The 24,949-nt window shown below is 46.5% G+C and overlaps 1 protein-coding gene across 4 annotated transcripts; it reads right to left on the bottom strand.

Annotated features, from left to right (window-relative positions):
* Nucleotides 1-3,365: 3,365 nt before the first annotated feature.
* On the bottom strand, nt 3,366-16,518 carry Serpinc1 (serpin family C member 1). 4 transcript variants are annotated; one of them, XM_052736596.1, is made up of 6 exons: nt 15,122-16,518; nt 11,202-11,417; nt 9,700-9,837; nt 7,197-7,587; nt 5,533-5,597; nt 3,366-3,667 (listed from the first exon to the last, which is right to left on the bottom strand). In XM_052736596.1, the coding sequence occupies exons 1-6, from the start codon at nt 15,392-15,394 to the stop codon at nt 3,476-3,478; spliced, it is 1,275 nt and encodes a 424-aa protein (XP_052592556.1). In that variant the 5' UTR covers nt 15,395-16,518; the 3' UTR covers nt 3,366-3,475. The 4 variants fall into 4 exon arrangements, with proteins under 4 accessions (XP_052592556.1, XP_052592558.1, XP_052592557.1 ...); XM_052736598.1 differs by having other exon boundaries at nt 7,197-7,530; nt 15,122-15,523; XM_052736597.1 differs by having other exon boundaries at nt 9,721-9,837; nt 15,122-15,523.
* Nucleotides 16,519-24,949: the final 8,431 nt, after the last annotated feature.

Raw genomic sequence — 24,949 nt, 5'->3', positions numbered from 1 at the left:
CCATTCTTACCCTAAGTAGAAGAGATGTATAATAGCCATGACAGTTTATTACCTGCCACTGGCAACCTTCCACATGGTAATAGAAAACCACTTTTCAAAGCAGCTCCTAAGCAGCTTCTAGCTGCTGGAAGAAATGTGTGCTTCAAGAGCAAGTTGAGTGTAGCAGACTCTCGAGTATCCTGGACATATAGAAAAGTCCCTTCATATATTGCCCGTAAGTCATTGATAATTTGGATTTCAGAAATAGGTTGTGGAAGAAAAGACGGACTAAGGGAAAAGTTGATGAGAGCAGAGGACTAATTAGCATCGGAATATGGACACGTGTTCTGAGCAGCGTTAAGGCCTTGGTGTTGATTGTAAAAGCTGCAGGTCAGAGAGCCAACTGCCTCCCTAGCCATGGGAAACTCGCCGGCCTCCTGCTGGTAGTGAGGGGGAGAGGGAAGCAGTTCCTGTTGAAAACCCTCAGGCTGTCATGCTAGAGAAAGGACCTTCATGCACATGATACCACACTGCTCTTTAAGATTTAGAAGAGACAAAAAAGTGGGGAAGTGTTAGTAAAAGGTAAATGTGTCAGCTTTTGGTATTTTGAGCAAGGGATTAAAGAAATTTCTACCACAACTGTGAAGTCAGATCATCTTCTGCCCTGATGCCTTGTCTTGCTCATCCACTCATTCATTCCGCCTCCCTTGCCCGCTCGCTCTCTCTCTCTCTCTCTCTCTCTCTCTCTCTCTCTCTCTCTCTCTCTCTCTCTCTCTCTCTCTCTCTCTCTCTCTCTCTCTTAGTACTGGGTATTGAACCCAAGAATCTGGAGCATGCTGGGCAAGCATTCTGCCACTGAACTATATAGTTCCAGATGCAAATCCTTTCTGAAACAGCTAAGCAACTGCTGGCCTGATCCTAGTGTGACCTTGCTGCATCTCCTGGCAAAAGTCATTACCAAAGGCAAGTGTGCTCTCAGAGTCCATTAGCTGTTCAACTACCGTGGTCTCTTCACAGCTTCAGCCTGTTGCATTGTTTTGTGTTCTAATGGATTGATTACTCAGGGCCCAGTGGCTTCCTTTCCCTTTAAGACATCTTAAGAACAGCACTCTAGACTTGGGGTTGTCGCCTACCTAAGTGAGGGAAAAGCACATTGGCAGAGCACTTAGATTTCCGGGTTTCTGTCTTTTAGGATGGGGCCCGCTCAGGCACTGCCTCGGAAAGGCTGAGGGTTGAAAGAGGAAAGTCAGTGTGGCAGAAATCTGATTCCTTCAGTGGACCTGTTCTGAAGGAACTCTAACTCTCCTCTATGGTGCTTATTTAACGGGTGACAGCTGTCTCCCATCTACCTGTCCCTGGCACTGTGCCTTCCCACTGGTCACTGTGAAAAGTAGATCACACTGGACTCAGAGGCAGAATCCAGGACAAGATCCCTCTTCTTGAGCCCATTACTTCTTCATGCAGCTTATAATGTAGCATTAACTTCTCTGTGAGAATTTCGAGGGTTTTCTTACCAAGAAACAGTAAAACATTTACAAGAAACCAGAAAAGTAGATTTGGGTTAGAGCTGTCACATTAAGAAATCACAGAAAGATTTCATTTCAGCTGCTACTGAGTGACAGCAAGAATCAAACTGTGGTCTCGTCCTGTTTCTGAAGCTGACAGAGTAGCGTTTGTAAGCAGCAGACTCAACCTAGACAGTTTCCATAGCTGTTCATCAAGGAGAATTTGTATTGAAACAGACAATCACTTTCTAAAACGTTTAGTCCTGCACGGGAACGGGGTAGATTATTTTTAACTATAAGAACTTAGCAGTCTGTTTTCTCCCTATGAGAAGAGTCTTAACATTTGAGGTTTGTGTCTTTCATCTGTAACAATTACTCCGTTAATAGCAAAGATGCCTCAAAAAAGAGTGCCCCCAGGAAGCGCTCCCACACCGCTGAGAGCGCCGGGCTGGCTGTGTGCATCTTACCTCCTCCTAAGACTGGTTTTTGTCGTGACCTTGATTATAAGGACCTTTATGTAGGAGTAAGATTTTCTCTCCCCCGCCTTCCTTCGATCATCACTTAAGTGTAAACCCTTCCCCTGTACTGAGAAGAAAAAATATGCACTTTAATTCCTAAGGAGTGTGGCTGTTCATGGCCCTGAAGCCAGAACTCAGGAGGAGAGCTGAAGAGGGAAACTCTTGCCAGACCCTGTAAGATTGAACCAAATCTCTGCCCTCCCCCCTAGTGCTGGGGATTGAGCCAGGGCCTGCCTTCCACATGCGAGGCAACTGCTGTTAAATTAAATATCTTAATGTGAACACGAATTACCATCTATTTAAGCTGCCCCCAAGCACTCCCTGCCAAAGGGGCAAAGAACCACTAAATAAAGGAGTTCAAAATACCTACCCTGATTTTGGAATTTTTCCTGGGGGAAATTTTATTTTTATTGAATTACTTTTTAGCTACCAAATTTAAAAAAAATCTGTTGTTTTGTGATAAGCTTTTTTTTTTCTTTTTCTTTGATTAAAAATCAAGTGAAACTACAAGAGCACTAGAACATCATTCAGAAGTGTATCACATCTAAGGACCAGGTTCATTCCCCTTAATTTGACAGGTGTCCTCGGACTCTCCTCCTGTCGACTGACTGTCTTCCCCTGGTGAAAAGCCAATCATTCTTGGAGGGATAGCATGTCTCCTAGAGCCCTGTTGTGTCGGGGAGGGGGGAGGGCAGGAGGGTCAGGGGAGGGGGACTCAAAGAAGAGTTCAAATGTGGGTTTATATAAACATATTTAAGCAGTTAGCAAAAGCTTTCTTGTTGAACAGCTTTAAGAACAATGTGAATGAAACCTTAGCAACTTGGTTAGTAATCTGAAAAGTCTATTAATGTATACTTGAAATTCTGTTTGTATAAAAATGCATTTCCTCTTTATTTTGACACTGTGTATAAGAACATTATGCATGTGAGTGGTTTGAGAAATAAAAGGTTTAATACTCATATTTGAATCTCTGTCTTTTCTATATAAAGATTATTTAATTTGTTTATACTCTTTTGGAGTTTTGTAATATGGTAGGAATACTGAGAATGTAAGGGCCCTCTACCCTTTCAAGATGCCTGCTATCCTCCAAGATGAAATAGTAACATATTTACCTCTTCTTTTTTTTATGGTTTTCTTTTCTACTTTTGGGGGAGAGGGAAGTCTTCTTGAGACAGGGTCTCTCACTTTGCAGCCCAGCCTCAACTGGCCTCAATTCCTAATCCTCCTGCTTCTGTCTTACAAAGTACTAGGATCTAGGTGTGTGCTGCCATGACTGGACTCTTCCCCTTCATTTACCCAGAAGTTGTTACTGGGTAGAGAAGAATTGGAGAGGTCACTTTACCAGATGCCCCAACAGCATCTTGTCTGTGCCTCAGTCTCTTGTCTTCAAGTGGAAAAGTCCATTCTTGTGAGGTGGCAGTCGTATTTATTTTTACTTCTATGACAACAGCAGAATGGGGAAAGGTGCAAAGATTAAGAACGTTTTAGTTCCCCCGCACAAGGATTAGCCACTCTCCCCATGAATATAATCGTGTTCAGAGCAACTTCCCTTATGAGAACCAGGAAGGGCCTGTTGGCCTTGAAGGTCACCCTGTTGGGGTTCAGTGAACGGCCAGCAATCACGACAGCAGTGCTCGCTGCTGCCTCGCTGCCCTCCTCATTCACCTGCGGGTCACACAGGAAACAAGCATTAGCTACCCACAGTCCATCCCAGGCCCGTAAATCACATACACACACACAGCCTGCAGCTCCCCGCACTGATGGCTTTCCACACAAGCGGCTCCTTCCAGACACCTACTCATTCTTACACCCAGTGGATGTCATGCGCTGGGCTCATCCAAAGCCTTGCAAGAGTTCCACAAGTGTAATTCCTGAACTAGAAGTCACATTCTGGTAGCATGGTTGAACACAATCACAGAGCATTGGTTTGAACCAACTGCTAAGAGAAATTCAGGATTTAAGATCGGAGATCTGTAATTGAAATAGATTCACTCTTGAAGCTTAAAAAAAAAAAAAAAAAAAAAAAAAATCCCGGGTATAACTACCCCAAACAGCTACGCAGAACCTATGGCTTATGAAAAGACAGTCCTCCAGTTGGATGAGATATTTTTCTTGGAGTAATAACCTGAGGCAACGGTATTTAAATGGCACATCTGAAGAGATGCCTTCAAAAAATGTCTGACACTTGGTAACATTACTGTTACTTACCTCTACTCTGGGATAGGATCTTGCTGTGTTTTCTAGTAGCTGAGGCTAGTCTGTTGTTCAAGATCCTCCAGTGTCAGCCACCTACTCTGGTTTCTTTTAACAGTCTCACTATGTACCCTGGCTGGCTTTTAGCTTTCTTTTTAGACCAGGCTGGCCTGGAACTTATGGCAATCCTCCTGCCTCTGCCTACTCTCTGTGACTCTTAATAAAGCACCTGTGATCTCTGTGCTTTGTGGGGCTGGCTAATGTTTTTTTCCCTTCCCTTTGGCTGTCCCACATCTATTTCATGCTCATTCTTGAGCCAAACTTCCAAGTAGTGTGAAGATAAGATATAGCCAGCTCCAACCTCTTGTCTCCTCATCCTCTGCTTCCCTCAGATTCCACTGAGCTTGGATCCTACAGTTAAGTTCTCTGGCACTGTACTCTGAACCTTTCCCTCTGATTGCAACCTTTCTTGGCAAACTCAAGTCCTGTAAACTGTAATGCTGGCCCATCTCCTGCTCAGTCTTAGCATCCATGAAGAACAGCCTACACCATTGGGCCTCAAACCTGATTGTATGTGAAAATCCCCTGAGGATCTGGGTAAAGAAACAGATTGTCAGGCTCCACCCCTCGGTCTCCAAGGGTAAAGATCTCCACCTAATGCTATGGATCCACACTTCAGCATCTGAGAACCAGCACTTCCACAAGCTGTCACGACTTACTCTAACACAGTTCTGTGCTCACCTCAGCTGGGGGAAGACAGGCTGAGCAAGACTCCGCCATTTTCCTCACTGGGACGTCTCAGATCCCAGCACACCATTGTGGGTAGTTAGTCTCTCAAGATCAACATGTGCCCACCTAACTAGGTTTCCTGAAATGCTGTATATCTATGGCACTAGTTCTCCAAGAACACACCTGAGGACACTAAGGTGACCCACACTCATTAGGAGCCCCCTTTCTTTTGTTCCCCACTTAAGCATATGCCTTTCCCCATTCTGTCCAGATTAGGTTTCAGTCTTTTACCCCATGCTTTGGATATTCTTGAAACATCTCAGAATTCTTAGTGGCCTTTGCTGGCTCCTTTGCCTTGGGCGACTCTCTAACTATGCTTCTCTAGCAGGAGCGAAGGTCAAGCAGCGGGAGCTGGAATGCCATATGGAGGCTTCACACTTCTCCATGCGCACACGATTAAAGGAACACTGCAAGCTTGCCTCTTCACAGTTCTGTCCTGCTGCTAACAGACCCGCTGTCTCTACCATAGAGCACAGCAGGAAACTCCAGACACTCGTGCAGATTGATAACATGCAGAAAAGACAGAGGGTCGAGGGAGATGGACTCACCTCAAGAAATGCTTTGTGGAATGCATCAGACACATAGAGGTCATTCCTGCCTTCTGCAACAATTCCTGGAAGGAAGAACAGGGAGGGGATGCTGTGATTCGGCTTCAGGCCACACAGGAGATGGGTCTGAATGAAGACATCATTTTGGGTGGTGTGAGAAATAGAAGCTAAACCTCCTCTAGTAAAACCTCCACCCCCTCGGTGGACACCTCTTACAAACAGGGAGTTATGTGGGCTTCTTTGGCCTGGATCTTGTGAATTTAATCTCATGTCAGCTTCTTGGGGAAGGTGGAAGGATGGGACTCTGTTCTTAAAGAAAAATCCAACTATGTCTCGTAAAAATGTTTTTCCATATATTAAAAATGTTCCAAAAATGGTAATATTTCTGAACAGTTTGGCTTTCAAAGCTAGTTTAAAGATAAATCTAATTACCTGATTGAAGTATTTTTTAGACAGAATCTCTTTGTGTAGCCTGGGCTGGCCTTAAACTGTCACCCTGCCTCAGCCTTGACTGCTGAGGTTATAATCGTGTGCCACCATGCCCAGCTCTGGGCTTCTTTTTGACAAAGATATGTGGGGGCCAGTGACTGCTCATCAGGGTAAGGACACTTGGCACCAACCCTGACAACCTGAGTTTACTCCCTGGGATCCACATGGCTTTGAACTCCTGAAAGTTGTCCTCTGACCTACACACACACACACACACACACACACACACACTGTGGCACTTGTGCATCCCGCTATACACACCATACATAACAACAAATAAGTATATGGATAAGCAAACGATAATACCAGACATGGTGGCACACACCTATAATCCCAGCACTCAGGGTGGAGACAGCACAATCAGTTCAAAGCCAGTCTTAGCTGCACAGTGGATTCCAGGCTAACCCTAACCTGGGCTACATAAGATCCTGTCTCAACCAAAAATGGAAAAAATAAAAAAGGTGTTTTAAGGTCCATTTTTAAACTTTAATTGACTATCATATTTTTATTTTATTCAAGATTTATTTTCTTATTTCTAAGTGTGTGCATGCTTGTGTGCATGCATGTGTGTGCACGTGTGTGTGTGTGTGTGTGTGTGTGTGTGTGTGTGTGTGTGTGTGTGCGTGAGTACAGGCACCTACAGAGTCAGATGCCCTCGAGCTGGAGTAACAAGAGGTTGTATTGTCTGCCTTGGATGCTGGAAACTGATTATGTGTCTTCTGCAATAACGGTCCATGCTCTTAACTGCTAAGCCATCTCTCTAGCGCCTGTTTTATTGCACTTTTGAGACAAGGTCTTGTTAAATAGCCCAGGCTGGCTTGGAACACTGTCTTCTGCCCCACTTCCCAAGTGCTGGAATTACAGGCATGTCCCAGCATGCCTTGCTTTTACTATCTGTCTCTTTGAATTCCAGTGCTTTTTCAGATCCTTCCCCACCTGGTTTCATCTCCTCTATTAGAAACAGATTCATAGGACGACAGTACTGGCTTGATGCCTAGAAACAAGAAACCTTTCACGGGGGGCTGAGAAGAGCAAGGGATCGCCACAGCTTATCACAGAGCCAGGATCAGAACCCAGGTATCCCGACTTGACACTCTATGCTTTCCTCGACTCTCCCACACTTGGTCAAACCTTTACCTTGGAGTAGAGAGGAGGCGGTTCTCTCCTATACCAACCTGGGAGTTGGGACTTCTCAGGGCTGAACAGATCAGTAAGGCCCATGTCTTGCAGCTGCTCCTTCAGACTGAAGCTATCTTCAATGCGGAAACGGGGCATATGGATCACAAGCAGCGTCTCCGTCAGCTCGTCTAGCCACTCCTGCAGCAGCTCTGGGGTGAGTTCCCGCTCCACCTTGTCCAGGCTCTTTTCAGGCTTGGGAAGGATGAGCACCATGGTGATGTCATCCCCTTTGAAGGGCAGCTCCAGCACCTGGGTGCCTTCTGCTACACGCCGGTACTTGAATTTGCCTTCCTGGTACATCATAGATACTGGGCATGACTGCCCATCAGCCTTGTAGAATGACTCCTCCCTTGTGTTCTCAGGGCTAAATTTTGACTTCCACAGGCCCTGAAAGATGTCAGATTGGAGAATCATAAAGCAAAAAACAAAAACATCAGTTGGGCAGTGGTAGTACATGCCTTTAATCCCAGCACTCGGGAGGCAGAGGCAGGTGGATCTCTGTGAGTTCGAGGCCAGCTTTGTCTAGAGAGCGAATCCCAGGATAACCAGGGCTATACAGAGAAACCCTGTCTGGAGAAACCAAAACCACAACCAAAAATATCCTAGCAGAATATTTACTGATATGGGACATAATCATATTATCTGATTACATCAACATATAAATGTAGTTATTAGAAAAACTAGATATATGTTAAAAGGCTAATAATTATGCCTGCGTGGTACAGTTACTTCTGTGTGTTTCATTCTGTGTTTTTTCTATATTTTTCAGATTTCTAGCAATAATAGTAATAATAATAAATTATTATTATTATTTACATTTGAGATGAAGGGTGCACCACTGTGAGTGTGACATCAAAGGACAACTTATCAACATGTAGGAACTGGCTCTTTCCCCCCACCATGTGGGTTCCGTGATGGCACTCGGGTTGCCAGGCATGCTGACAAGAGCACCTTTATCAGCTGAGCCATCTTGCCAACCTGGTATTGTTTTCTTCTTTTTAAATCAGAAAAGTCTAAATCCAAGAATAACCTGCAGACTTCTTTGCAAGTTTGTTCTGTCTGGTGTTGTCTGCTGTCCACCCCCTTGTCCCCAGCGGCAGCCTTGGACTCTGTGCTCTGTCCCTGATGAATTAGAGGCCAGACTCAGACAGCAATCCCAGGAATTTTGTCTGGAAGTCCTGCCAGGCAGAGAATCCATCCTGGCTGCCCCCCCCCCCCATCATCCCTTATCATTTTCTGGCTCTTTGCTCTTGTGATCAGTCATTGAACTCTTTTTGAGTGGTGGTTTCTCACCAGCCAATTAGGCATGGGAAAGAGCCGATGACTTCAGAATGTTAACTGTGTACCCTGAGGATGTACAAACACCTCACTGAGCATTTCACCTGTGTTCACCTACTCTGTCCCTTTGGTAATCCTAAAAGTAGCTGGATCCTCATTACCATTCAATAGATACAGAAATCGGGCCATAGCAAAGTCCCCAGTAACTCCCAAGAATTTGTACACTTTCAAACAAGGAGTCAAGATTTGCAACAAAGAACTCATACTGCATAAATGGCCCAAGGTCTCACTAGCAGTGGTATGAGGATCAAGAGTGCTAATAAATAGCAAGTTGCTCCATCAACTGTAAAGGGTAGCATGCTGTGGAAATGCAGTCTGCTGCTCTGGAGGAGAGGGAAGCTCTGAGAGGCAGAGTGATTGACACTAGCAGTGACCGGCTAAGTCGCTGGGCCACAGGGAGCAAGGGGGAATGCAAACGACACCTGTCTAAGGATAAAATACATATGTCACAATTCCAGCAGTTCTGCAGGGGTGCTCCTCCAGGTCCATGGTGTCTCTTCCCATTGTCCTCTCCCTCTCCTCAAATGTAATCAGACTAAAGCAGTCCTTAGAGCCCTGGACTCTGAGGAAAACAAGCCATTTACATGGTCACATCACAGGCCCCTTCTTAGTCTGAGGTGAGCCCAGCACCTGGAGCTTTAGAACCCCAAGAAGTTATATATGATAGAAGTTGCTCTAGGCAGTGGAGAAATTCATCAGTAAAGTCACTTTGTTTCAATTTTTAAATACATCAACTGAGCTTAGTGTGATAGCACAGGCCTTTAATCCCAGCACTCAGGAGGAAGAGGCAAGTGCATCTCTGGAGGCCAGCCTGATCTACTTAGCAAGTCCAGGACAGCCAGAGCTCTGTCTCAAAATAAAAAAGAAAAGAAAAGAAAACATTAATTGGATGACAGAAATTATCACACAAGTGCAAAAGTTTTATCACCATTCACACCTTGAAGGATGGTGGGTTGTCTGTAAGTACACATGTTCTGCCCCAACCTGGGGACATCATTAAGCCCCTGGACCTCTGGGCTCCTCAGAAATTTATATGGTTGTCTAGACTATGCATGGACCATTTCTCAGAAGGGATCTGACTACACATGCCCAAAGATGTGGAAGGGGTGAGCTTAATAGCAAGGGGGAGTCCCTGGGGTCTGTCCAGGACCAATGGAGTACCTTGAAGTAAATGGTGTTAACCAGCACCAAGGCTGTGAGCTCATCGATGGCTCCCTGAGGGATGACGTCTTTGATGCGGCCTTCAGTCTTATTAGCTATCCAGTTGTTGATGGTCAGTCTGGACTGCTCCGGATTTTCCTAAAGAAAAACAGGAATAGCCCTATCACCTGTGCACCTCAATGAGCCTTGAATTTCAGTTTCCACCTGCAGACTGTATTTGGGTCATCATTTCTCTGCTCTTTTCCAGTGCTGGCTTCAGAAGACACCACTTTAACCCGCACTCAGGAAACCTCACACATCCGATACACCGTCACTGATATTTTCATACAGTGCATCTTTGGCCATGCCAGCAGTCAAACCCAGGGATCAGCCTACTAATAAATGTTACAGGAAGAAAAAGAAAGAGGAGGCAAAGGATCAGGAAAGAGGAAAGAGGAATGCAGTCTGAAGGACAGAAGGTACAGTGTTAGCTACTGATTCTGGAAAACCTAAACTCACAGAAGCGTCATTTCCAAACATGGTCTATGGGAAGTAAAGCGTGATGGCATGGTTAAGAGGATGAGAGGGATGAGTGCCCTGTAGTCAAATGAGTTTAGAAGATGTGACAGTAGCACACACCTTTAATCCCAGCACTCGTGCAGAGGCAGGCAGACCTCTGTGAGTTCGAGGCCAGTCTAGGCTACAGAGTGAGTTCTAGGACAGCCAGGGCTCCATAGTGAAAGAAAATGCTGCCTAAATGAAGCGGTGGTGGTTTGAATGAAAACAGCCCCCACAGACTCATGTATTTGCATGCTTAGTCTCCAGTTGATTAAGGAGTTTTGAAAAGGATTAGGTGTGTCCTTGTTAGAGGGAATATGTAGCTGGGAGTCAGCTTTGAGGTTTCAAAGGCCCATGCCAGCCCCAGTCTCTCTCTCTCTCTCTCTCTCTCTCTCTCTCTCTCTCTCTCTCTCTCTCTCTCTCTCTCTCTCTCCCCTCTCTCCCCCTGCTTGTGGACCAGGCCCATGCCTGCCTGCCTGCCTGCTGCCATGCTTCCCGCCAGGATGGAAATGGACTAAACCCTCTCAAACTGTAAGCCAGCCCCCGACTAAATGCTTTCTTTTATAAGTTGCTTTGGTCATAGTATCTCTTCACAGCAATAGAACAATCACTAAAACAGAAGTCGAGGTACTTCTTTGCTATTTTACTTCCTCAAAACACGTTATAGCTTGTGTGCTTCAGGAATCTCCAAGGGAGTGTGACACATACCATGCATCAACGACATATTTGAGCATGGTAGATGAAACGAAAAAGGAATTCCTTATTCAACTTCTTTGTAGTACCCTCTATAACAGAAGGCATGAGTGCCATTGCTCTCTGAAGGCTTAAGTAAGGGTTAGTGTGCCAAGGGTTTTGATTAGTCCCCGGCCTCCATCAACCATTGATGACTACGGGAGTGTTAATTTGGATCCTGTTTCTCTCCCTTCTCAGGATGAGTGGAGAGGACTCTGACATCTACAACTTACCTTGAAGTCCAGGGGCTTGAGTTTGGCTCCATAGACAACCTCACTAATGTCCTGGTAGGTCTCGTTGAAGGTAAGGGACTTGTCTCCAAACAGGCGGTTGGCCGCTACCAAGTTGGAGGACTTATTGGCTTTGCGGTAGAGTCGACAGTTCAGTTTGGCAAAGAAGAAGTGGATCTGATCTGATGTTTTCTCCGAGATGGTATCAAATTTAAAAACCTATAGATGACAAAAGCAAACAGTGGTAGGTGTGATCGGGCAGCCCAGTCACCGCGGGTGCCAAGTACAAGGCTGGACCAACAGCTGTCTCAGAGGCTAGTTCCCTCCAGTACAGTGCCCTCCAGTGCCCAGTGTGGCCTAAACACTCAGCTCGTGTTTGGAAAATGACTATGCAAGAAAAAGAATAAAGGGCAGGAAATGTAATGGGGAAAGACCAAGAGAGAGGAATGCCACCTGCTCTTTAAGGGACTATAGAACAGTACAGGGAACTTTCTGACTGTGAAGGGAGAAGGCATCTTGGTAATTCTCAACAGATAAAGGGACCAAGATGTCGTATCTCATGGTAACAAGCATTTCCACAGCATCTGCTTGGGTCAGCACCTCTTGAGGGCTCTGGAATACTGGTTGTAGAAGAGCTGGGAAAGGCAAAGATTGTGTCAGCAAGGAACTAAATGAACCCAGAATCAGAGTCTCGGGGTTAAAAGGGACTTAAAAGTTCCCGCATACCTGTCCGAGCCATCGACACTGTCACAGAGCCAAACACCCACCTTCTTCATCACCAGCACGCATGGTGAGGCTGCCCACCCCCTTCTATGCTCTGTCCTCGATGGGAAAAGGTTTTTTGGTTTTCTTTCTTCTGATTCAGTTTTCCTGATTTTGTTCTGCTATGTACTCTGTGCTTGTGTGTGTGCTGTGTGCACATGGGTATGTATGCACAGCTATGTAGAGGTAGAAGACAACCTTGAGTGTTGTTACTCAGGCACCATGTGCCTTTTTCTCTTCCTTAAAAACATGTGTATTTGGGGGGTGGTGAATGAATGCCTCATGTGTGGGAGTGCCTAAAGAGTCCAGAAGGAGGCACTGGATCTTCCATAGCTAGAATTACAGGAGGTTATGAGCTGCCGGATGTGGATGCTGGGAATCTAACTTGAGTCCTCTGGAAGAGAAGGAAGCTCTTCTAACCACTGAGCTATATCTCCACGCCCATCTTTCCCCTTTGTGAGACAGGGTCTCTCACTGGCCTGGAGCTGGCTGATTAGGATAAAATGGCTGTCTGCAAGGAATCTGCTGGTCTCTACCTCCACAGTTCTGGAATTATAAGCATGTGCACAATCCCAGCTTTCTGTACATGGGGTCTGGCGATCAAACTTAGGACTCATGCATGCAAGGCAAGCCTTTTACGCCTCTCACCAGGTCCCCTTTTATCACTCTTTTGATTAAAAGCTCTGTGGGTTTCTCTGGGAGAGAGAGAGAAAGAGACAGACAGACAGACACACACACACACACACACACACAGAGAGAGAGAGAGAGAGAGAGAGAGAGAGAGAGAGAGAGAGAGAGAGAGAGAGAGAGAGAGATCTGTTTTTCTATATTTCCATCACATGTTTGGAAGATCTGGAGAAGAGACTCAGAGGACATGTTAGGATTAGAAGAGATGTTCTATCTCTGGGTCTTTTTTTTTTTTTGGTTTTTTGAGATAGGGTTTCTCTGTAGTTTTGCGCCTTTCCTGGAACTCACTTTGTAGACCAGGCTGGCCTTGAACTCACAGAGATCCGCCTGGCTCTGCCTCCCGAGTGCTGGGATTAAAGGCGTGCGCCACCACCGCCGGGCGGGTCTTTTCTTTTTGTTTTTATTTTGCACCAATAGAAGCTAAACCAAGAGCTCTGCGCATGACTAGTCAAGGGCTCTACCACTGAGTCTCCAGCTCTTGTGTCTTTTTATAGGAAGGGTCACATTTACGCTCACATTTGGGGACAGAGATGGAATATTAGGAAATGCTTGAGACTGATGCCAGTGTGTGTGATGCTTACTGATGGGGCTCAGGAGGCGGCACTGGTGACGGGGGTTTCTAATGTGCCACCGGCTGTCATTCACACGAGCATCAGTAACACACCAGGGAAAGGACAGTCTCGTATGCACTGTGCTGGCAACACGGAAGAGGCAGCGTAGAGCCTCTAGAAGCTGAGCCCTCTTCTATGGAGTGGAGGTGTGCATTACCTCATCCCTGAGTCTGAACAAATGAGTCAAGTGTAGTGGGAACTAGCCACGTGTGCAGAGGTAAACCTTCCTAACTTGCAGAATTCGGTGTTGGATTCACACGACCACTGTATGCCATGCTGGAGACTCTGCTGCCTCCCTGCCATTTGTCCTTGTTTCCAGAGTGAGGTTCAGCCTGAGGAAAGCCAGCAGACGCTGAAGCCACGGGCAGAGCAAGGGTCTGCTGTCTCCACCGGGGCTACTTCACTCATGGCACTTCTTAGCTTACTCCACTTTCACTTCCCCTCTTCCCTGCCCTGCCCAAAGGGAAAGTCACTGCCCAGAAATGATCAGTACTGCCCATAGCTCCAAAGTGTTCTTTATCTTCGAGATTTTGAGGCTTCATGGGACCTAAGTCTCAGTACAGAGCCCTAGAATCTACCCCAAGAGTCAATCTGCTTGAGCTCACCAGATGGCAAATTGTTTTTCCCTACCAGGACAGGAACTAGAGTCTTCACCCAGCATATGACCCACCATAGAAGTAATGCTTGAGATATATATATATATATATATATATATATATATATATATATATATAAATGATATAGTAAATGAACATACAAATAACTGGTAGTACACACCTGTAATCCCAGTACTTGGGAAGTAGAGACAGGAGGATCACAAGTTCAAAGACAACATGAGTGAGACATTGTCTCAAAAAATGAATGAATGAGAGAGAGAAAGAATGGCTGAAGAGAAGTTGTGACACCAGCCTTCTCCCATTCATGAATAGCATGGAGCATGGGCCGGCAAGAGGAGTGAGCAGGCACAAGCGCTTCTCAGCCCTGACAACCTGCACTTGATCCCCAGAGCCCATGAAAAGCCACATGGAGTGGCTGGCATCTGTAACCCCAACACGCCTATAATAGCACTCTGGGGAGTAGAGACAGGAGAACCGTCTGGAAGCTTACAGGGCAGCTAGCCTGGACTATACAGAGTAGCAGAAATGAGAGACCTTCCCTGAACAAGGTAGAAGGAAAGAACCAACTCCTGAAAGTTGTCCTTAGACCTACACACACATGCCACAGCACATGTGTGCTCCCCCTCAAATAATTATAAGTAAAATAATTTTTAAATAGGAGAGACTAGGAAACATTTATAAAGAAGACATCCAGGTAGTAACTCATTGACTACTTAAAAAAATAACTAGCCACATGGTAGCTAATACTTGTAATTCTGCTATTCATGAGACTGAGGCCAGGTGATCATCACAAGTTCAAGGCCAGCCAGAGCTACCTATAGTAAGTGTGGGGTCAACCTGGGCTACACAGTAAAAGCCTTTCTCAAAAACCTAAGAGTCATTTTGAAAAATAGTTCTGGTCTGGAGAGATTGCTGAGCAGTTAAGAGCATTGGTTGCTCTTCCAGAGGACCCAGGTTCAATTCCCAGTACCCACATGGCAGCTCATGAATGTCTGTAATTCCAGTTCCAGGGGATCCAACAGACACATGCAGGGGAAAAAAACCCAATGCTCATACAATAAAAAATAAGTCATTTAAAAAAAAAAGAAAAAGAATCTCAACCCATGAAGTAGTGACTCAAAGAGAACCATAACCCACAGTGGATTCACCACACAGCCTGATGTATTGTTTTAGGCTCGCTCATTAGGCGTAAAGAAGTCCAAGAGATGTTCCCCATCCAGGAAAGAGAGAGGGCTTTTCACTGTACCTCCATCAGCTGCTTGAGGGTGTCATTACAGGCACCAAGCTTGGTCATAGCAAAAGCTGTGGAGATGCTCAAGGGTGACAAGAAAATGTTGTCATTGTCATTCTTGGAGTCTGCGAGGTGCTGATAGAAGGTGGTGGCAAACTGAGAATTAGCCTTGGACAGTTCCCAGACCCGACGGTTGGTGGCCTCCGGGACTTTCGGGACCTTTGACTCTAGGCCATCCTCCTCAGTGGTCTTCTTGCTTGGAGAGCGGTAAATGCACATGGGATTCATGGGGATGTCCCGGGGCTTCGCTCCGCAGATGTCATCCACAGGATTTCCATGACAGATCACACAGCCCCAGGCACTGATGAGTAGCAGAGAGAGGAGTCGTACCTTCCTAAAAGGGCACAGAACCGTCACTACTCATTACTGGACACCACTTATCCCTGAGAAGCATAGGAGTGTAGCCGTCTTTGCATTTGAGCTAAGCGTCATTGTCCAGGATAAGACCAATCCTAGGCTCCTTGCCTGGACAGTTATATACTAGAAATAGGTGTGTGTTCATGTTCGGAGAAGGAGAATGCAGTTTCCTGTGGAGAGTGCCCAGTGGAGAGTCAGAGAAGAAAGGGAGCCACTGAAGGTATGGAGAAGAGCCCCCAGACACAGATGGAATACAGCCCGAATCTTAAAGGCCAGAAAGCCTTTGACCAAGAGGGGCAAGAATGAATGCAGCAAAGGGAGCAGCTGCTTGCTCAAGAGTCCCAGCTCTGTGGCTTAGGCTGAACTCGAACCTCCAGACTGACTATTGGCCACCGGACAGTCCCGTCTGGAAGGCCTGCCACTTCCGTAGTGAGATGTGACCCGTGGAGCTGGTATTCCCACCACACACCTGCTCTTCCATCCTTCAAACCAAGGATCCTGACAGCAGGCCAGAAAGCTGGACGTCACCCTGGGTTCCTCCCTCCTCATTTAATCTGACCTCAGATTCAGTTAAGGCTTCTTCCTTACCCTCTGACCTTCCCTGCCTCCACCTTAGTTCTGCCCTCCTTCTTTTCTGTCCCTTCAGGTTTTTTCCAAAGCTTCTAACAGGGGTCACTAAAAGTAAAGATAATCTCACTTTGAAGGTGTTAGGGATTCAGATAGGGTCTCAGTAGCCTAGAGTGCCTCATTCTCACTCCGTAGCTAAAGACGACCTCGAACTTCTGATTATCCTGTCTCCCAATCCCAAATGCTAGGATTATAGGCATATGCTACCATGTGCAGTTTGATATCTTTCTAAAAAATGAAACAGTAGCCAGGTGTGATGGGGTATATACCCTTAATCTCAACATTTGGGAGGCTGAGGCAGGAGGATCGTGAGTACGAGGGCAGCCTGGGCTACATAATACCTCAATTTAAAACAGGAAGTAATGAGATTGGCAAGAGAATTTGGAAACTCAATAAAGTAAAGCAAGAAATATTCTCCAGAATATATCCGTAGCTAAGAGAGTGGGCCAGGCTACTCCCAGTTGCTCTGGGGAACCTGAGTCTAGAGAAGGGAGTCTGTATCTGGGCCCTGAGTCTTTCCAGTCCCCTCTGGAAGAAAAAGTCAGGCAGAGTGCAGTAAAGACTTGCCAAGATAGTCTGCTCAGTGAGAAGGGCTGACGAGGCTGAGGGTAGGCAAAGGGTGCGTGGATTGTGTGGTCTGAAACCAATTCTACCGCTCCAGAAGTGGACACTGAAGGGAAAGGAGGAGGGTAGGGTGACGGAGGGAGGAGGGTGAGGGAGGAAGGGAGGGAGGATCATCGCCCATCTCCAGTGTTTTGTGTTTCCCATTTTGTTCTTCTGGCCATGTGCAAATGTGAACTGGAAGCTGGAGGGGCCCTGGAGCTCTATTGGCATAAAGAGAAACCACAGTGGCCAGGCTCCCTCACTTCCAGTTCCTTCAACACTTACATCAAGAAGGGTGTGGTATCCAGAAGGGAAGTCTCTCTGAAAAGGGAGCAGGGCTTTGGGAGTTAGTCCCGAGGCAGGGGGCGATTGAGTAGGAGAGGAGCGTAAAACAAATTAGGAGGCTACCCTGGCCATGTCCTCTGGATTGCCCATCTCTTCCCCTGGGAAGGCACTCCCTTGCTTGAGGAGCTAAGAACCTAAGATGTGACTTAGATTAAATGAGATCTTCCAAATAGGCCTTTGACTTAACTACCAGGGAGAGGGCCTGGTCTTCTCAAAAGTGTCAGAGGTCATCCTTGTGAGTCCTTCAGAGGTCAGAAAATGCAGCAAGAGCTGGCCGAGGGATAGCCCACCCCTTACCTCTCTCCCGCAGCCGGACTTGCTTTCCCATTGGGATTCATGGCCGATGCGCTTCTACAGAGACAGGCAGGAGGCGATGGTGCTGTCTGAGACAGTAACTCCGAGAACTGCTTCTTTCCTCTAAATCTGACAGAGGTCCAGAGGCCAGGTGGGGGAGGGGGAGGGAGCTGGTCAGGAGAGGAGGGCTGAGGTCAAAGGCTGATGACCAGTTCCCAGGGTTAAGCAAAGTATAGCAGCCAGTGTTGTTTAATTAGTAGAGAAGCTAGAGTTCAGTCGGGCCGAGGGAAAGTGTGGCCTCCCCTCCTTGCCCACAGCCCCATTCTCCTGTCACCTTTAGAAGGAAAAAAGGAGAACACGGAGAATTCAAACCTGCTCAGGAGGTACCTGACTCGGGAGGGCTCTGTAGGAAAAAAGTTCTGATGAATCAAATCAGGAGACAGCAGAAGAGGGGGGGCACCATAGGGAACAACTGCTTTGACTATTCTCGCCTCACACGGGCAGGCCTCACCTTTGTTAGGAAGCCAAAGTTGACCTTGAACTCCTGATCTTCCTGTCTTTACTTTCCAAGTGCTGGGATTACAGGTGTGGTCCCCCACATCTGTTTCCTTTACTGTGAGCAAGGACAGCAACTATTGAAATATTTCTGTCTTTTTTAAATCACAAAAGTTTATGTAGCAAAAAAGTTTCATGAAAATGTACACAACCCAATTCTACACCACAGTCAACAGGCCCTTTGGGGAGGGATATGGATTCCTCTGCTGAAGAGCTGTTGTGTAGACTCTTTCCAAGCCTTCTAACCTGATGATGCTCTTTCCTCGTATGACCACCGTTATGATGTCATTCTGTCGCCCACTGATTGCCATTCCTACACACTCATCAATCACAAGATTCATAGAAGGATCAGAGCCCCGTAGTCTTCCTTGTATGTGCCTGCCACCATTTAATTTCAACAATAACTTCTTGTCCAGACCTTTCTTCAGTTTTGGTGGGGAGGGGCCTTGCTAATGGTGACTCCTCAGTAGGATCTGCATGACTCAAAAAAATTTCTTTTTGTTTGTTTTGTTTTTCGAGACAAGGTTTCTCTGTGTAGCCCTGGCTGTCCTGGAACTCACTCTGTAGACCAGGCTGGCCTTGAACTCAGAGATCTGCCTGTGTCTGCCTCCCAAGTACTCTGCCCACACCATTGCCCGACTTTGAAATATTTCTTAAAGACCAAACAAGCCAAGTTATGTCTCTGTGTATTATTGCTAATATTTTTAGGAGTTTGCGGGGGGCTATTTATTTCTGTTTTCCTCTTCTAAATAGCCCCAAATCCTATCACCAGGATGGCTGTTCCTGTGTTCAACATTCTATGATGTAAGAATTTGAGTTGTCTGGAATGAGAGAAACTGTAGGGAATGCTTCACTATCTGGATAGGAAAGCATCAGGACTGAAGCCATGTTGAGTTCTTGCCTGATGGAGCAGGATACTTCAAGGACAGATGCTGGAGTTTGTTTCTCAATGGCTCCCCATCACCCTAAACTAAAGATAACTAAAAAGTCGCCTGTTTGGCAAGTAGAGGGGTGTGACCTAGCACAGGCATGTGCTAGAAATCTCATGAGGTTCTACTCAAGGTCAGGGAGTAGTCATGAACAGAACCAATAGACACAAAGTGGGTATAGGGCCAGCAAGATGGCTCAGTGGGTAAAGGCACCTGCCACCAACCCAGTGACCTGAGTTTGGTCTGTAGGACTCACGTGGTGGAAGAAGACAGCTGACTCCCATGAGTGTTCTTTGACCTCCATATGCACTGTGGCATGTTTGTAAGAACGCACACACAACAAATAAATATATAAATATTTTAGAACGTTAGTGTGTGTGTGATGCATGTGTGTGATTATAGGTACACATGAGCAATAGCATGTGTGGGGGCAGAGGGCAGCTTTGTGGTGCTCTCTGCGCCCGTATGTGGTTCCTGGGGATTAAACTTGGGTTACCGCCGCCGGGCGGTGGTGGCGCACGCCTTTAATCCCAGCACTCGGGAGGCAGAGGCAGGCGGATCTCTGTGAGTTCGAGGCCAGCCTGGGCTACCAAGTGAATTCCAGGAAAGGCGTAAAGCTACACAGAGAAACCCTGTCTCGAAAAACCAAAAAAAAAAAAACTTAGGTTACCAGGCTTTCTGTAAGAGCCGGCTCCCTACCATCCAGCTCTGTACTCTGTCCATCGTGAGTGGTGTTTTTGAAGTGTATAGGCCAGTTAATTTTGAAGAAACTCTCAGTTTGTGTGCAGTAGATACCCTCACAACTAGGTTCCCATGATCCTTTTGAGGACAGGATGACTGTGACCTGAGCCTGTCACTTTGGAAGGCACACAGACCACCTTCCCAAGCTGCTGCGCTGGTTGGCATTACTTGGCTGAGGGAGCTATCAGCCACAGTTCTCTGTGGTAAAACCAGTTCTTTCCTTTTTGTTACATAGCATTGTGGAAGCTTATAAGTAGCATACAAAACAACATTATTAATCTATGTATAACATTAGTTCTATTTTTTTATCAGCTTTTCACCTGTTAAGAAACTTTCAATAGTATCCCCTCCACCCCCCACCCCACTTCGGTTTTTTGAGACAGGGTTTCTCTGTGTAGCTTTGGAGCATGTCCTGGAACTCGCTCTGTAGACCAGGCTGAACTCTCAGCGATCTGCCTGCCTCTGCATCCTGAGTGCTGGGATTAAAGGCGTGTGCCACCACCGCCCGGCTGCGCCACCACCGCCCGGCTGCGCCACCACCGCCCGGCTGCGCCACCACCGCCCGGCCGCGCCACCACCGCCCGGCCGCGCCACCACCGCCCGGTGATTCAATAGTATTTTTGCATGCTATTTTAAGCACTATTTCTCCTATGTTTTTTTTCTATCACCCTAAAAGGGGTTCTCTCTCTCTCTCTCTCTCTCTCTCTCTCTCTCTCTCTCTCTCTCTCTCTCTCTCTCTCTGTCTCTCTCTCTCTCTCTCTCTCTCTCTCTCACACACACACACACACACACAGTGGTGCACGCCTACGATATCAACACTCAGGGGACTGAGGCAGGATTTGCGAGTTGGGAGACCAGCCTGGACTACACAGTGGCCACCCTGTCTCTAAAAGAGAAAGGAAAAAGAATTCAAAGAATTCAAACGAGAGGACACACAGCTAAAGCTATGAGGAAGCAGGCCCTTTCACAGATCGCTTTGGGGAATGCAAATGGCTGGAACTCCTTGATAGGAAATTTGCCCTTCAAGCTGCCATTCCACATCAGGAATCCAACCTCCACATAGGCATAAACGCCATCACCAACTGCAACTCGATTTGTTGTTGGTTTCGAGACAGAGTTTCTCTGTGTAACAACCCTGGAACCCGATTTGTAATAGCAAAAGACTGGAAATGATTCCCAGTTGGAGGGGACCAGTTTGGCTGCGTCCCTACAATGGACAACTACCATCTTGCGAGAACAGTGGAGGTTCTCTCTGTGCAGATGAAAGATCATCATCACAAAGAGCATCTAAGGGGGAAGACTGCAGGGTGTTATAGTACTGCGCCTTTGTAACGGAAGGGTGAAGAAGAAAAGGGTGTAAGACCCAATAATATGTAAACACCCCTTATTTCTTTGAGACAGGGTCTGCTCTATCTCAGGTTGGCCTTGGCTGACCTTGAAGTGGGGGTCTTCCTGCCTCTGCCATACCCAGCGTACACAGTGCTGAAGAGCTACACCAGTGCTTCCTGCATGTCTACCAAGCACTCTACTAACTGGGCTTTCTATTTTTGTTGTTGATGTCTGTCTTGGTTAGGGTTCTATTGCTGTGATAAGACACCATAAAAGCAACCCAAGGAGGAAAGGGTTCACTTCATCTCCTGTGCCCCAACCCCAGTCCCTCATCCAAGGAAGTCAGAGGAAGGACTCCAAGTAGGAACCTGGAGGCAGAAACTAAGGCAGAGGCTAGAGGGATGCCCCTCCTGGCTTGCTCAGCCTGCCACCTTATAGCAGACTGATGATATAGCATCTTCCATCCATGACCACCAGCTTAGGGGTGGCTACTGCCTGTGAGCATCAATCAACAGTCAAGAAAATGCACCACAGGCCAATCTAGTGGAGGCATCATCTCAATTTTGGTTCCCTCTTTCAAAACAGTTTATCTCAAGTTATATAACACTAGCCAGCACAGCGTTCACTTGTTTTCAAGACAGAATCTCTAACATGGTCCAATCTAGAAGAGGGTGGCAGCACCTAGGAGGAGGGGCTGACCGACCCCCAAGCTGGTGGGAGGGGAGAGTAGGAGAAGCCCACCTCAGTGTCTGCTGGCCAAAGAGAGGTGTTTAGGTGCCTGCCTGGCAAAATCATTTCAATTAGCTGATAATGTTCTGTTGCCTGTAATTAATTATTATTTTGCTGTTAGTGATTGGATCTTACCAAATTCCAGATATTCAAGGGTGATAGGTGCCACTTCAAATACTATATTACCAGAATCTCTGCTGGCTGCTTTCCAGACATTGCCTCATCTGCTCTACTGGGATGTTACTGTCTCTGCGTACAGATGGGAAAAAGTGCTGTTTACTTGGTTTGAGTACTTGCCCCCATCAGTTAGGGGAGGTATGGTACAAGCCCCTCTTTAAATACCAGTTTTACTTTTTTTTTTTTTTTTTGGTTTTTCGAGACAGGGTTTCTCTATGTAGCTTTGCGCCTTTCCTGGAACTCACTTGGTAGCCCAGGCTGGCCTCGAACTCACAGAGATCCGCCTGCCTCTGCCTCCCGAGTGCTGGGATTAAAGGCATGCGCCACCACCGCCCGGCTTTTTTTTTTTTTTTTTTTGGAGACAGGGTTTCTCTGTGTATCCCTGGCTGTCCTGGAACTCGCTCTACAGATGAGACTGACCTTGAACTCACAGATTCACCTGCCTCTCCTCCCGAGTGCTGGGAATAACCACCACCACCACCTGGCTCACAGATCTTTTTACCGTGTGCTCTTAACCACGGAGCCATGTCTCCAACCCCTTTTCTATGTGTTACGAAGGAATTGTCCACGTCTTCCCTGGCTATAACTCAGGGTCCACTTGATTTTCTTTCCGCCTTTCCTGCACTTTGAGACAAGGCTGTACTTGATATGTAGCCCAGGCTAGTATCAAAACCCTCCATCTTTTTGCCTCCCACTGGCTGTTTTCTTCATGCAAAGCTTAGAACTTCACCCACCACCACCCGGTTCTTTTCCTCTGGCTAGTCACAAGTTTGTTCATAATATTCTCAAAATCCGGTCCCAGAAGTGAATGCAGAGGCTTTTTCTTTGGCTCCATGTATTATTGTATTAGAGCATCCTTGTCTCTGATATGCATCCCAGAGGGGCACAGCCACACACAGCCTCTGCATTCCTGTAACCAATTCTTTTTAGCAGCTCAGCTTCCTGCTGCACGATGAAGCTGTAACTACTTCAGAGGCCTGGAAGTTACCAGCCCAAGCATTCCCTGACTCTCAGCTCTTGAACCCAACATTTTTGGGATATGCTACTGGGATTCCACTCCTGAAAGAAAAGAACTTGACCATGTTTCTTGACCAAGATGCAAACACTTGTCTTCCTCTTCGCTGTCCATCAGGAAGACAACATGGCCAGGAGACAGTCCTGCTTTTTATGAAGTTCCAGGAATGGAATTCAGGCTAAGTGTGCGTGGCAAGCACTTTTATCTACTAGACCATCTTGCTGGTTTCTGAAATACTTGTATCAGGTGAAAATTTGGGGGAGAATTCCCCACCACTTCTCTCCATTCTGAGTGGAAACAAGATTGGAAAGCACACATGGGGTCTTCTGGTTCTTTGCTGCTAGGGTTGGCTTGACAATCCATTGAGAGAAACGAATATCACATTTGGTTCCCCTCTCATTTTTCTGACCTCCTTCAGGTCAGTAGTTCCTTTCTTCACCAGCCTCCAGTGTGAGTAGTAACTCTTGTGGGGAGGTAATTTATGTGGCCTTTGCCTGTTGCCTCATTTCCTGGGCTATGTGTTCATCATGTCTTTGGCCCTCACAGTAATACCTTGGCAAGGAGCAAACAGTAGCCAGATTCCCCTGTGGTTAGTTACTGAGTAACTCAAGGTTTGGCCTTCCATGGAGCTTTGGCACAACACATTGCACAAAAGCAAGGGCTTCTCCAGCTCCTCTGGATTGTCCAAAAAGGTGTACGGTAATGATAGCATCTTAGGGTGACAGTTAAGGTGGGACAGAACTTATCAAAAACAAACAGTGCATTATCATAATTGGTCCTTTTCACATGATCTTGAAATGTCTTACTGGAATTTGCCTCAATCCTCAGAACAGTTAGAAAGTTCAGTTTGGGTTTCAGGGAAATCAAACTAAACAGCAAATATTTATTGAACACGTCCAGTGCACACAGCTGTGGGCCTTGAGGCACTAGGACTCAAACATATTTGAAGAGGTGCAGATTCTGAACTTTTGCTGAATTATCAGGTAGTGCTTCCTGAAATGCAAAGATTATCAAGACTTTTTTCCTTTTTCTTTCTTTCTTTCTTTCTTTTTTTTTTTTTTTAAGAGGCTTTACCACTCCTTCAGGACGGGAGTACTAAGCAAGGTTGGGAGGTTGCACAAGAGAGTTGCCTGGGGTCAAAGGTCACTGCATGCACATTAGTTCAGAGTTGTAGGTAGTAAGAGAAACCACAGAGAAGAGGAAAAGCAGAGCACAAAGGTAGTGGGAGTGAAAGAAAGTCTCCAGAGACACTGGGTGATCTACTCTGCCCTGGAAACAGCAGGAAGAAACACGGTAAAGCTGGGGCTGGTGTCCTGTGCTGACTGCAGACCAGTTCCAGGACTCTCTTAGGCACCGTCTTCCATGCCGTGCTCTAGAAAATCTCACCAAGTTCATCTAAGGGACAAGCAGGACCTGAGGGTATGTGAAGGAATGCATCGTGGCAGCTTGGATCCTATTAGAACTCAGTTAAAGATCTGAGGCCCAGGGCTAGAATGGCTCAGCAGTTAAGACCACTGACTACTCTTCCAGAGGATCCAGGTTCAATTCCCAGTGCCTACATGGCAGCTCACGGCTCTCTAACTCCACTTCCAGAGGATCTGATGCCTTCTTTTGGCTTCACTGGGCACTGCATGCATGTGGTTCACATGTATGCAAACAAAGCAAAAAAAACTCAGATTAAAAAAAAAAAAGAGGCCCTCTCACTGTGGGGGAGCAGACATGCCTTGAGTCTAGGTACATCCTAACTATCCAGGGAGTGAAAGGTCTAGTAGACATTTGACAGGCATGTGTAGAGACAAAGGGGTACAAGAGGGGCACCCTCAGGGTTTAACTGGACTTGGGAGGTTTTGGAGTATGACAGACTGAGATAGCTATAGGTTTTCCCTGCAACTATTTCAAAGGGCTTCGATGTCACGAAAGTGATCTGCTTGTAACATGCCATCTGTCTTCAAGTTTCCACGCAGATCTGCCAGTCTCTCAAACGCTTTCCTCCCACTTCATCCCTCTGTGCTGGTTCAGGCCTTCCCTCCTTGTAAATTATTTACAACTGGGAACCGTGCCTCACTTTAAACAGGTTAATCA

This window comes from Peromyscus californicus, unplaced genomic scaffold (assembly GCF_007827085.1).
Source record: "Peromyscus californicus insignis strain IS unplaced genomic scaffold, ASM782708v3 Scaffold_14__1_contigs__length_90479793_seg_2, whole genome shotgun sequence".
Classification (NCBI taxonomy): Eukaryota; Metazoa; Chordata; class Mammalia; order Rodentia; family Cricetidae; genus Peromyscus; species Peromyscus californicus.
This window is presented reverse-complemented; position numbering and strand designations above follow the sequence as displayed.